At 45.0% G+C, this 12974-nt stretch overlaps 1 protein-coding gene across 2 annotated transcripts in view; it reads left to right on the forward strand.

The window, feature by feature from the left end:
- The window catches only part of BICD2 (BICD cargo adaptor 2), a 100239-nt gene that overhangs the window by 46835 nt on the left and 40430 nt on the right, over positions 1-12974 (forward strand). For both annotated transcript variants that reach the window (XM_065642427.1, XM_065642426.1), the window contains exon 2: positions 5393-5605. In XM_065642427.1, coding sequence (XP_065498499.1) covers positions 5393-5605 — 213 coding nt within the window. The remainder of the gene's footprint in view (positions 1-5392; positions 5606-12974) is intronic.

Consider the following 12974-nt stretch of genomic DNA (forward strand, 5'->3'; position numbering starts at 1 on the left):
AAATGAGTTAACTTTCTTCATGCAGTTAGAAACCTTTCTTTTTCATAGCTAGCACGGTCGTTATTTGGACTTAGTTTGAGAACAAGAGATAATACCCCAGCACAGAGTTAAGGTTTGTGATTGCTCTGGTCCGAGAGCCAAGGACACTCGGAGCTCTGCCCACAGGTGTGAGGCATCGAGGGAGGGGGGATGAATGAGGCAGAGCTTGACTGACACCCAGAGAGATCAATAAGAGTATTAATAAGAGTATTCCAGCCTGTTAGCTTCATACTGCATATTTAAGGAGCGTGGGGAGCTTCCTGTCTCTCTCTCGCTTGCATGTTCCCTCTCTCTCTCACTCTCTCATTCTTTTTCACTCTTTTTGTCGGAGCTGAGGGAGTTGGCTTTGGGACATTTAGTTTGGCCTTTTGCTGTTTTGCAGAGGCCTTTGGACCTTTCTGCCTTTTTTCTCTCTTTGGGATCAGCTGTTTGGGACCAGGTGCTGCTTCCTGGGACTGGCTGCTCAGTTGTGGATGGAGTTTGTGAGGAATTGCCTTGGGTATCTTTTATTTTTATATATATATATATATATATATATATATATATATATACACACACACACATATGTAGTGTATTAGTATTTTGTTATTTTATTAAACTGTGTTTATCTGAATCCAAGTTTCTCCCTTCTCTTTTGATTCTCTTCCCTATTTGGGGGTGGTGGGGAGGAAGGGTGAGTGAGCGGCTATCGCGGTTGTATTGCCAGCTGGGGTTAAACCATGACAAGTATAAAGTGTTTTCCAATGTACTGGTTGAGTGCATGTAGCTGAGCAAACAGCAAGATAGCATTTTGGTTCATGAGCTCTTTGATTTTACTTTTGGCTTGACCTTGGGATATCTGGAAGAAGGGAATTTGATAGTCCCTTCATATTAGTGTCTTCTCATAATTCCTTGAGGCAGCTGTTCAGCAGAACATGAAGCTTTGCAGCCCTCGCATCCAGCAAGGTGTGTGCAAATGAGTTGTCAGAAACTCATTTATTTTGTGAAGAGATTATACTCCTACGAGTATCATTCTGATAGAACTGTGAACAGTTTTCTTCACTATTTTGGTACCTTAGTAGATAGAAATAGAGGATTTGGACAAGGAAGAAGAGCAGAGTAAATTTGGCTTCTATTTCTGTGTTTTATCTAGTGTTAAAGCAAAAGTGGATGGGTAGATGCTGGGCTTCTGGGTAAGTGAAGGATTATGGCTAAAAAGTCAGTTTTTCTTTTAATAGCTTGGTTTAAAACAGGCCTGGGCTGTAGCCATGGAAGGTAATTGCATTGCCCTATAATTTAACCAATTTTGTTAAAGTTAAATTTCCCGTTCCACACGGGCTGTTACAAGTATGAAAATGGTTTGTAACATGAATGTATAAGGTCATTTCTAAGTATGTACAAGAGAGATAATAAAACTTGGTTAGAATTGAGGTGCCTTTGAAGTGTTAGCTTATAAATCCACCCAGACGGGATTGTTCCAGGATGCCTATCCTGATGACTGTGTCTGGGAAGAAAGTTTCTTGTGTTCTGTTCATTGTCAGAGTCCACTCAGTATCTGTTCCGTCCCCAGCTTTCCGAGCCCTGACAGTAATACTTTCAAGCGAATGGCAGGGTTTCTGCTGGATCTTCCCGAGAACAGCAGCATCCTTCGGCAGCGCTGGTCCCTGAGCTCGGGCCGCAGCCGCTCCCTGTGAGCTGAGCTCTGCAGATCCCCTGTGCTTGGGTTAGTAGGGGAAAGGGAGCTGGGGGTCCTGGGGACAGCAGGGTGACCATAAGCCAGCACTGGGCCCTTGTGGCCAGGAAGGCCAATGGGACCTGGGGGGGATTAGAAGGGGTGGTCAGTAGGTCAGAGAGGTTCTCCTGCCCCTCTGCTCTGCCCTGGTGAGACCTCATCTGGAATATTGTGTCCAGTTCTGGGCCCCTCGGTTCCAGCAGGACAGGGAACTGCTGGAGAGAGTCCAGCGCAGCCACGAAGATGCTGAAGGGAGTGGAGCATCTCCCGTGTGAGGAAAGGCTGAGGAGCTGGGGCTCTGGAGCTGGAGAAGAGGAGACTGAGGGGTGACCTCATTCATGGGGATCAATATGGAAAGGGGGAGTGTCAGGAGGATGCAGCCAGGCTCTTCTGGGTGACAACCAGTGATAGGACAAGGGGTAATGGGTGCAAACTGGAACACAGGAGGTTCCGCTTAAAGATGAGAAGAAAATTCTTCATGGTGAGGGTGCCAGAGCCTGGCCCAGGCTGCCCAGGGAGGCTGTGGAGTCTCCTTCTCTGCAGACATTCCAACCCGCCTGGACACCTTCCTGTGTAACCTCATCTGGGTGTTCCTGCTCCGGCGGGGTGATTGCACTGGATGAGCTTTCGAGGTCCCTTCTGATCCCTGACATTCTGGGATTCTGCAAGTTGAGATAAGCCATAAGAAAAGGCACTTTCTAAAAAGAGATGAACTGTCTTATGGCATGGAAAGCAGTGATAGCGTTCTGAATATCACCTCATCTTCACCAGGGAATAGAAGGGTGTGATGGACGTCTCGAAAAACAATGGATCATTGAGGGGGGATTATGGAATAACAACATACCTTCAAGTCTCTGAACAAAAATGCATTCTCTTTTATGAAAATATGGGAAACTTGTAAACTGACAAATGGTCATGTAAGAGTATGATTTAAAATACAGAATTTATTGCTGTAGAATTTTATTGAGGCCAAAAACGCATAAACCCATGACAAATAAGCAGCTATTTGACATGGATAACTAAATGTTAATAGCTCTTCCAAATTTACATTAAGCATTCTGCTTCAAGGCTTAAGGCAACCACCAGTTCTGGGGGATAATGAAGTTTCTTGCACCTTTTTCTGAAGCATCTGGCATTAGCCTCTCGTAGAAGACAGGATATTGGATTAAAAAACCCAGTCTCATCCACTATCCCAATTTCTGTGTTCAAATACTCGCTGTCAGTAGTGACTTCTGCAAGATGATGGCATTTGCCTTCCGGTTGTTAAAGAAAGACCTAGCATCTACGTCAAAAGTTTTGAGAGCAAATAGTCGTCATTCTCAAGAGTTTCTCCCTTTAGCAGTATTTCTGAGTTCCTTGATTGAATCCCGCCTGGACTAGGGGATCAGATGGGGCTTTGAATGTCCTGTGATGGGTGCATCCCGCTACCAGAACATGGTGCCACTTCACTGGGCAAATGGATGTCCAGGGTCCCTTTCTCTGCATCAGATTTGTAATAAATGCAAGTCTAGAAAAGTGGATCTTAATTTTTTTACAGAAAAAAGCCAGCGTGTTTGAGAAGCTTGCATTTTTTTGCTATCCCTTTAACATTTACGGAGATCATAGGTATTAGGCTCTTAAGCTGCTTTGTTGAAACTCATTTGACAAGGACTTACACAGATGGTGCTTTACTTTCTGTCTGAAATGTGACACTTTTTAATTTCCCTTGGGTCATCTCAGTGAATCTGGCTAGAATTTCTTCAATGGATATTTCTCTCCTGTATCTCTGAATTGCTTATCTGAAATAAAATTTAGTCTGATAGGAGCAATATGTGGATGTCTTTAACTGTAGGCAGGGCTAGCACATTCAATCATGTTTCAGCTCTGTTCAATAATTACTGCATCTGGTCTAACATACAAAAGTAATAAAATACTGAAATCTGCTTCTCTTCAAAGCAGATTTTTCCTCTGCGCTGACAGTATATTTCTGAAGAGCTAGCGAAAGATGATTAATTGAAAAACGTAACACATGACTAGACAAGGAGTTTTGTGAGATGCTGATCTGTCCTTGACCTGGCTTAATGCCTGGTATTAATGTTGGCTATGAAAATCTGCCCTATGGACACTGGCATCCCAAAAGGTGCTGTGGCACCTGAAAGCTCCAAATACATCATGGGCTGGGTTGCGGTGCGGGCACATGCTGCAGTTAAAAGCTCGCGTTCATTCATCTCATTGACTTGGGTCCATCTGCCAGGCTGTGTTACTAATATATACCTATGTAAAATGTTAAACTCTTTGCTTTATAACATCTATTAGTGAAAGCCACTGATGGGTTTCTTAAACGCTGCTATGCAGCAGCTGGGCTGTCTGTATGCACTGGCGCTCCTGTCTTGAAAAGCGCTGCAGCTTGGAGCATCGCCTGGTAGAGCTTTAAGCAAAATGAGAACCCCCAAAAAGAAGCAGGAAGAGGTAAAAACCGCGAATGAGAGGCCTGATCAGGAGCACGATATGCTGAAGAGGTCAGATGCTGTGACCTGCCTCTAAGTCCCTTCGTCGGCGCTGCTGAGATGCCGTCTGGGAGCGCAGGTGGCGGAGCTGGCGGGGTGAGCGTCGCTGACCCACTTCAGCCAGAGTGACCCACGCCGGCTTAATCGGGCTCCAGAGCAGCCCTGCTGACCTCGGCGGGTTAGCGGGGTGGAGGGGGCAGTAATCTCCAGCTACGAGCAGCTGAGGGTGGTGATAATGTTTCCTTGGTAGAGCTGGATGAGGAAGAGTAAGTGTGCTCCTAGCCTAAGAAATGGAACAGGCTGTTTATACTAAATCTCTTTTCAGTGATTTGATTTTTGCAGGAGACTGACCCAACTATAGAGAATATGCACATGCAGAAGTGTCCCTTATGAGAAGTTTCCTGTGTGAGGAAAGGCTGAGGGAGCTGGGTCTCTTCAGCTTGGAAAAGAGGAGGCTGAGGGGTCACCTCATTCATGGTTATCAATATGGAAAGGGTGAGTGTCAGGAGGATGGAGCCAGGCTCTTCTCAGTGACAACCAGTGATAGGACAAGGGGCAATGGGTGCAAACTGGAACACAGGAGGTTCCACTTAAAGATGAGAAGAAACTTGTTCCCAGTGAGGGTGCCAGAGCCTGGCCCAGGCTGCCCAGGGAGGTTGTGGAGTCTCCTTCTCTGCAGACATTCCAACCCGCCTGGACACCTTCCTGTGTAACCTCATCTGGGCGTTCCTGCTCCGGCGGGGTGATTGCACTGGATGAGCTTTCGAGGTCCCTTCCAACCCCTGACATTCTGGGATTCTGCGAAGTGTCTGATTATCTTGCAGTTGTCTTGTTGAAAACCAAAGTCTTGCTTTAACAGCAAACTCAAATTGATACCTTGTTTTTCCCTCACACAAGGGTTTATATGAGGTTCTACATAAATATCTCATGTATCACAGAACACTGTTTGGGTGCTACATGTTACTTTAAAGAGTCCTGTGATCACCACTTGACAGCATTTAAAAGTCTGATCCCAGAAGAGGAGGGTGTAGGAAAAGGTTGCATTGTTTTGCATCAAAGAGATGTGAGGGTTAATACTCTCAGCTATTTACAATGGAAGTTACATATGCAAAATTCTGGGTTTACTAGTAAAAGGTTTGTTTTCTGACTCTCCTAGGCTTTTGGGCAGGCCCATACCAACCACAAGAAGGTAGCAGCAGATGGAGAGAGCAGAGAGGAGACCTTGATTCAGGAATCGGCCACCAAGGAAGAGTACTACATGAAGAAAGTTATGGAGCTACAGACGGAACTGAAGCAGCTCAGAAATGTCCTTGCCAACACCCAGTCTGAAAATGAACGCCTTAATTCTGTTGCACAGGAACTGAAAGAGGTGAGTGAAGGTGTACAGTGTGCATCACAGTTCGTGTTGCGGTTATGGTTTTTTGTGCTGTGTAACCAACATAAGGAAAATTCTTGAGCTGATTGGTATCTGCTTAATACTGCTGGCGGCTGCTAAGATGGGTTGTCTCTCTGAGACTTCAGCGAGGTATTACATCCAATCGAAGCTGTAATTCAACAGTCCAGTAAATCCAGCTTTCTGGTTCTATCCACTCAACCTACCTGTTGTGCCCACAGTGGTTCTGACCCAGTACAAAGTCACTCTGCCTTGTTCAAATCCATACTAGTTCTACAGTAATGACTGTGGTGTGCCCCAGCTCGTTTGACAGACATGTGGCTGAGTGTCTGGGCCATGCCTGTGCTGTGGGTACTGCACATCTGTTCCCTCAGTCTGAGAACTGCTGCCTTAAAAAGCAGAGGAATCTATTTAGTCCACGCACAGAGACGCTTTAGATGTACTTTTTCTGCCCTGCTCCCAATACAGATTCTCTTGCTGCAAAATATTTGGCACATAATTTCCCCTTTTATCACTTTTTCCACCCTAACTTCTAAGGATGTGGGAGCATAACAAAACACTGAATTGTACAAAAGGTGTAGTAGTAAAGCTCAGAGTCATGTGTTTTCTCTCAAGAAAGTGATGTGTTTTACTTTTTTCATAGGTTGTTTAACTTACTACCTCAAAGTACCTTTGACCTTTTATTGTTCTGTCTGTTTCTGAGGGGAAATAATCACTGAAAAATTGACTTTAAAAGTTTAATTACTTATGAAATCTGTAGTTCAGCAAGAGTCTCTGCGGCACCGATGCAGAAAAGATTGTTTTGAGAGCTCAAACCATTGCTTAAATTTAAACTGGGTAAAAGTTGCAGAGACTGTAAACTGCAGATGATGTGGTAAACAATCCGCAATTATTACTCATGAACTTTCTTGCACCTTCCTTTGAAGTGCTGGGTACGAGTCTCGTCTGACCGGGAGATAATTGCCTGGGCTCCCCTGCCAGGAAGGGGAATCATGTAAGAGCCCACGTGTTAATCTCGGCATACTCTGTCACCACAGCTGAAAATCAGAAGTGTCTGATTTAACTTCTTTAGGACACAGTAACAAACACGTGGTGGTAAAATTCATGGGGAAATGTGAGTTACTTCTGTGGAGATGTGGCAGTTCAATCCTTCCTCTCTTTAAGGTACAACAGAGAAGATTTGTAGGGCAAACTGGCAGAGGTGATCAAATGGGCCATGCAAGCCCTCCTTTAATTTCATGGGTCCCGGCTGTGGGATAACAGAGCTGGAATCAGGCCACATGAAGGAACCAGTCCCTGCAAGCACACACACAAATCTTTTCTATATTTTGAACCTTTAAGAACAGCTTAAAAGAAAAGCTCTCCACCCCAGAGGCAGCATCGTGTCCGTAATGAATCCCAAACACCACTCAAAAGCATGCTGATGGGCAAATTTCCATCCTGCTTCCTGTGTCACTGCAGCTGAAGGTGATTTTTCCTTCTAGATGCTGACACTTTTCAGCCACCTTTACTTGGAGCTGCATTTTGCTTTACACAACCCTCAGACGAGCTGTCTGTTTGAAAGGTTTTAGGGTGTGGGCTTTTTTTTCTTGTGCTGTGTCCTTCCACCTCACCCACACACGCTTGTGCACAAACGTGTGAGATGGAGCCCAGTGAGAACTGAACAGTGCAGGAAAACGGAAAGTGCGCGATGTCAGTTTTCTTGTGAAGACTTTATTTTTTTTAAGACTTTTTTAAGGTCTCTTCTGCTAAATGTGGCAAGATGCCTTTAGTTACTTGACTAGAAATAAAGACTGATGATAATTAACTGGATGTGACTGATTTGAAACTTTGATTGGAAACTGAACTCAGTTAAAGAAAAATAAAAATCAAAACTTAATGTGATAAATGTGTAGTTAGGGGTTTATCTGAATGTTGCTTTGTGTCATCTTGTAGAATCATAGAATCATTTTGTTTGGAAAAGACCTTTAAGATCATAGAGTCCAACTATGACCTAACTTGGGCACTACCGCATGTCCCTGAGAACCTCATCTCCATCTGTCCAACCCCTCCAGGGATGGTGACTCCAGCACTGCCCTGGGCAGCCTGTTCCAATGCCCCACAGCCCTTTGGGGAAGAAATTGTTCCCCACATCCAACCTCAACCTCCCCTGGCGCAACTTGAGGCCGTTTCCTCTGCTCCTGGCGCTTGTTCCTGGGGAGCAGAGCCCGACCCCCCCTGGCTCCAAGCTCCTTTCAGGCAGGTCAGAGATCAGAAGGTCTCCCCTCAGCTCCTGTTCTCCAGCTGAACCCCCAGCTCCCTCAGCCGCTCCCATCACACTTGTGCTCCAGCCCCTTCCCCAGCTCCGTTCCCTTCTCTCAACTTGCTCCAGCACCTCAAGGGCTTTCTTGGCATGAGGGGCCCAAAACTGCCTCCAGGATTCGTGGTTTGGCCTCCCCAGTGCCCAGCACAGGACGGTTACTGCCCTGGGCCTGCTGGCCACACCAGTGCTGGTACCAGCCAGGATGCTGGTGGCCTCTTGGCCACCTGGGCACACGCTGGCTCATGTTCAGCCACTGTCACCAACACCCCCAGCTCCTTTTCTGCCGCACTTTCCAGCTGCTCTTCTCCAGCCTGGAGCGTTCATGGGGTTGTTGTGACCCAAGTGCAGGACCCGGCACTTGGTCTTGTTGAACCTCAGACAATTGGCCTCAGCCCATCGATCCAGCCAGTCCAGATCCCTTGTATGGCCTTCCCACCCTCCAGCACATTAACACTCCCACCCAAGTTGGTGTCATCTCCAAACTTACTGAGGGTGCACTCGATCCCCTCATCCAGATCATTGATAAAGAGATTAAACAGCATCTCGGTACATGCATTCTTCTTTCCTACCCTTTTTTTAGCCTTGCTGTTTGTTCTGCTGCTGATAAATTATGGTGAGGTGAAGAGGTGTGGAAGAGAGAAATGGCATGGAAGCTTTAGTTTTAAAATGAAAACGTCTGTACCAATTGACCATGTGTGGTATGCGATTATTTTCCTCTGAAGATACCTATTTGTTTATTGCATTTTGGTTTCATTTGTCTTATAATTACTAGTAGGGAACAGCGAGACAGGATGTGTGAACAGACATATCAGCCTTGTCCTGGCCCACAAAAAAGCCAATTCAACATGACGCTCTTAAGGGACTTGGCTTTTCTCTCATACGATGCAGTAGGAAGTGGCACAAATTCAAAGAGTTGCTACTTCACCATTGTTGTCCAGGTAAGTGGAAGCAGGAGGAAACGCACAGGCCTCCTGTGATGATGTGTAGATCTAATAGCATATTCAATTTGAAAGCATTGTGCAAGAGAAATCAAGGAGAACATATTGTGGCTGTTGTAAGCTAGTGAGCAGGATAAGCAGTGTGGTTTTCCCCAGTCCCTGTTGCCGTGCTTAGTTTTAGGCTGCCTTATGGTAAAAGTCTGATGTTGATTTACTTCGAGGAGCCTGTGCTGTCATCTGAACATGTTGACGATGAAGGTGGAATACAATCTACTGCTTTATACCACAGAGACATAGTGGAAATTCCTTCGTTTTTTCTGACTGCTGAGGAAGGAAAAAATACTGTGGCTCTTCTCCATCTTGTTATGGAGAATGTTTGTAGGCAGATCTAGTCTTTATAGTGTGTATTTTGGAAGTCCCATATTATTGCCTATCAAAAGAACAGGCTTGCAAGATGTCTGGGGGAACAGGAAAATTTACTTCCATTGCAAATTGTTCTGGATTGGACACAGAAAACAGGAAGGATGTGGAAAATGCTTGATTGTGTGTCCTCTGGCTGGGCAGAGGGCTCCTCCTGTCAAAACTTAAAGTTTAAAAGAAAAGAAAAACAAACGGTCAGGAAATCAACTGATGCTGAATCTCTGATGTATTTTTAAGGGAGGCCTGCTTGTCAGAGCTGGCTGCAAAAGTCTTTATCTGCTCTTTTGTAGCTATTTGATAGGACATGGAGTTTTACTGTTGCTGGGACTTTTTTGAAAGAGTCTGGTCAGTCCTTAGTGGCAGGAGGAGGATGGTCGAGGGCACCGGGCAGCAGCTCTGGTGGTGCCGCTGGCAGCGGTGCTGGTGGTGGCTTGAAACCAGGCTGACCCGTGTCAGTTGGAAACGCGTTCGAAACTGCGTGTTCGAGGTGCCGTCGTTCCTTTTGTGTCTCGTTAGGACACTTGGACAGAAGCATTGAGTTGGTTTGGGAAGGAGAAGAAGTGACATTGGGTGCACCTGGAGCTGCTGCAGCAGACACAAGTGGTTTTGACGTTTTCGGGTGACTTATCTAACTCTGGCCTGTTGAGACAGGCCGACAGGGTGGTTACCGATGATGAGTTTTAGTGCTGACGTTAGCTAGCTCAGCAGCTCCTGTGTCCTGGAGGAGGCAATGAAGGAGTAATTGCTCCTGAGTAATTGCTAATTGCCATTCCTTTTTGATCTTCTTTCATCTCTCCTGTGTTTAATGGCACCCAAACAGATTTCATAGCGTGATTTGGCTGTGAAGTCATGAGGTAGCTGTGCCTAGTATAAAGAAGCTGAAAAACAAATGAGTGATTCTTTCCCAGGCAAGTAAAGCTGTTCTGATTATGTAAACTAAAGAAGGAAGTAGATTTTAATGTGTGTGCTTTTACCTGTTAAGAAAAATAGCTGACATGATACGATAAAATACAATATGGACTAAATAGCATGTTTTTAAAAGTTATCAGCAATGTATGAGTAATTTTATTCCTCTGAGACTATAAAATGGAAGCTGTTTTTTTCAGGTTTGTTCTGAAGAAACTTTCATGTTCTGCATTATTGTCTAATAGGCTTTATCAAGAAAGTGTGTGTCAACCACACCGTGCAGTGACCTGGCCCTGCTGTGCGCCGGGGATTCTCTCTCTGTTTTCTATGGATGATGCTGGGATTTTCAGGTCTGTGTTGAACACAGACGCACAATTGTTTATCCTGGGCTTTTGTTTGTTTATTTGTTTTTAACCCTAGAGAAAAAGGCTACCCAGCACACAGACCTCTCTATACAGACCTGTCAGTTTTGTCCCTCCACTCTATTGTCCTGCCTCACATTGGCAGAATAGGTCATGAATTTGGTTTTCCAGAGTCTCAAGTGGCGCCAACAACCCTCATGCTCCAGTCAAATCCCGTAAATAATTTCCTTAACTAAGTTTATGGCCTATGAAGCTCACCCACGCTCTCAGATTAAACCTAAAAAACTAACCAACCAGCCCTGACGTGTTTATTCTTCAGTGAAGATCTAGAACTTGGTCTCTGGCTGCCGGTAGGCAAATGCGTCACGGAAGGACACACAGATAATTGCTGGCACTCTGATTAGAACAGCTTCGAGCAGAAGCTGATCCTCAGTCACTGGAAAGACAGCCTGTACCAGATCAGGCCCCTCCGACCCATGCAGGAACACGATTGCCGCGGTTGTCTCTCGGTGCCGTTGGACGTGGCGACGTGACGGCTGCTTGTGCCGCTTTCTGGGCCTTGCAGTTAAAACTTGGGAACAGAGGAGGCACTGCTGGGAAGCCCAGGACACAGCCTGCTCACAATATTTGACTGTTTTATTTGCTAGCAAGTATGTGTTTTTCAGAGCCAGTGTTTTTCCCATGGTAGGCCATTAACTTGTTTGTGAGATGTGACCCTGCCTGCTTGGATCGATGGTGGCTGACAGCTCTATAAATACACAATAGTCTGATTGCACAAAGTTCTCCAGGTTTCCTTAACATTGTCAGTGAAGGAAGAGTATTCCTAAAGTTATGATTACGCTTCTCTTTCCCGCTAGGATTTATAGCAAAGATGCTGAGTAGCCCTTTGTGTTGCTTTCTGTTTCTCCCACTCGAACACGCTGGTAACAAATAAGAGAAATCCAGAACAGGTCTCCCCTGCAGCCAAGGATGGAAAGCCTCCCTGTTCTGCATTCGCTAAAAGCTGTATCAGGAGCCATGCTGAAAGAAGGCAAGGGTTTTATTGTAGCAGAGAGTAAGTGGAAACAACATTTTATTGCGCTCTGAATTACAGACTGTGCACTAGTGGTGAGTAGCCAAAAGTGTGTTCAGGTAGTTTATTGCATGTATCCTAGATTGAAGTCCTTTGGTTCATGTAGTCTGACTTGTATTTCTGTATCAAATAAAGGGGGCTCATTCTTCCCTTTTTAAATAAACGGAGGAAGGGGGGGATACATTTTTGATGCAATGAAATAATATGAAATGCTCAGCATTATTGCTGTAATATTTCTGGATATATTGAAAAGGTCAAAGAAACTTGAGGTAATGTTGATCACATAGCAAAAATGTGCTTGTAGAACACTTATTTCTGTACACACTTGTGTGGTGTAGAGCAAACCAACCTCCCCATTCTGAATAGTGTCTGATCTGTAATGCTGCATATATAGATGAATAGCTTAGAGAAGGGAAAGTGCTGAAAGATTTATTGTCTTTCATGATAGAATCTGGGAGAAGAAAGGAAGAAAAAAATTACTTGATCTCTAGGGGAGTTCTTTCCAAGCAGAAAGGACAATAGTAGAGGAGTATTTGCAGCTTTTGGAAGCAGAAGTGTGAAGAATGGAAAAGAGGTCAGAGATGTGAATGGCATTAAAATGGTGTCAAATGCAGAAAGCAGGGAACAGGCACATTTTTCATGGGGAATATGACCTGGAGCAAGGGGAAGGAAGGTGACCTTAGTGGTAATATTTGGATTAATTGGAGTGAAGGAGGCTGGAGAGCTCTGAAAGTTGATGGTAAAATTGATTGCTGTGGAGCAACAGAGCTTGGAGTTCTGGCAGAGTAAGATTTTTGCTTGCACTGAAGGAAGGTGTAACTAAAAGCTTTTCTAGGGACCTTTCTTCTAGGAGATATGGAGGGCTGGGGACCCCATGGAGGCAGACGGAGTTGAGAGAGAAACTTGTCGTAGTCACCCTAGAAACAGGAGCGGGGTTGTTATCAAAAGAAAGAGGCAAAAAGAAAACAGAGGGTTGGGATGGGATGTTGACAGAGAGCTAGAATCTTGTTCCTTTTGTTTGAGGAGCTAAAACAAAAAAAGTCATCTCTCCATTGCAGAATATAGTAAGCATTGCTAGGAAGCCTCTGTACCAGGGATTTATGGGTGGCTTTGTACTTCAGCCTTGTGTACCACTTACTGCTGTTCCCATATGTTGCACAGGAAAGGCTGCAGGAGGCTGGTGCATTTGCACATTGTCTTTTTTGCCCTGAAAGATCATAGAAATCCATGTATTTATCAGCACCGAATTTGGACATAAGGCAGCAGCTTGTTCAAGGGTCCTGTGGCAACCCTCAACTTCTAATGGAAAAGGCTCTGAGCACAAAGGGGTTTTGCAGAGCTGAAT

The sequence above is a fragment of the Caloenas nicobarica genome, chromosome 11 (genome assembly GCF_036013445.1).
Source record: "Caloenas nicobarica isolate bCalNic1 chromosome 11, bCalNic1.hap1, whole genome shotgun sequence".
In the NCBI taxonomy this organism is placed as follows: domain Eukaryota; kingdom Metazoa; phylum Chordata; class Aves; order Columbiformes; family Columbidae; genus Caloenas; species Caloenas nicobarica.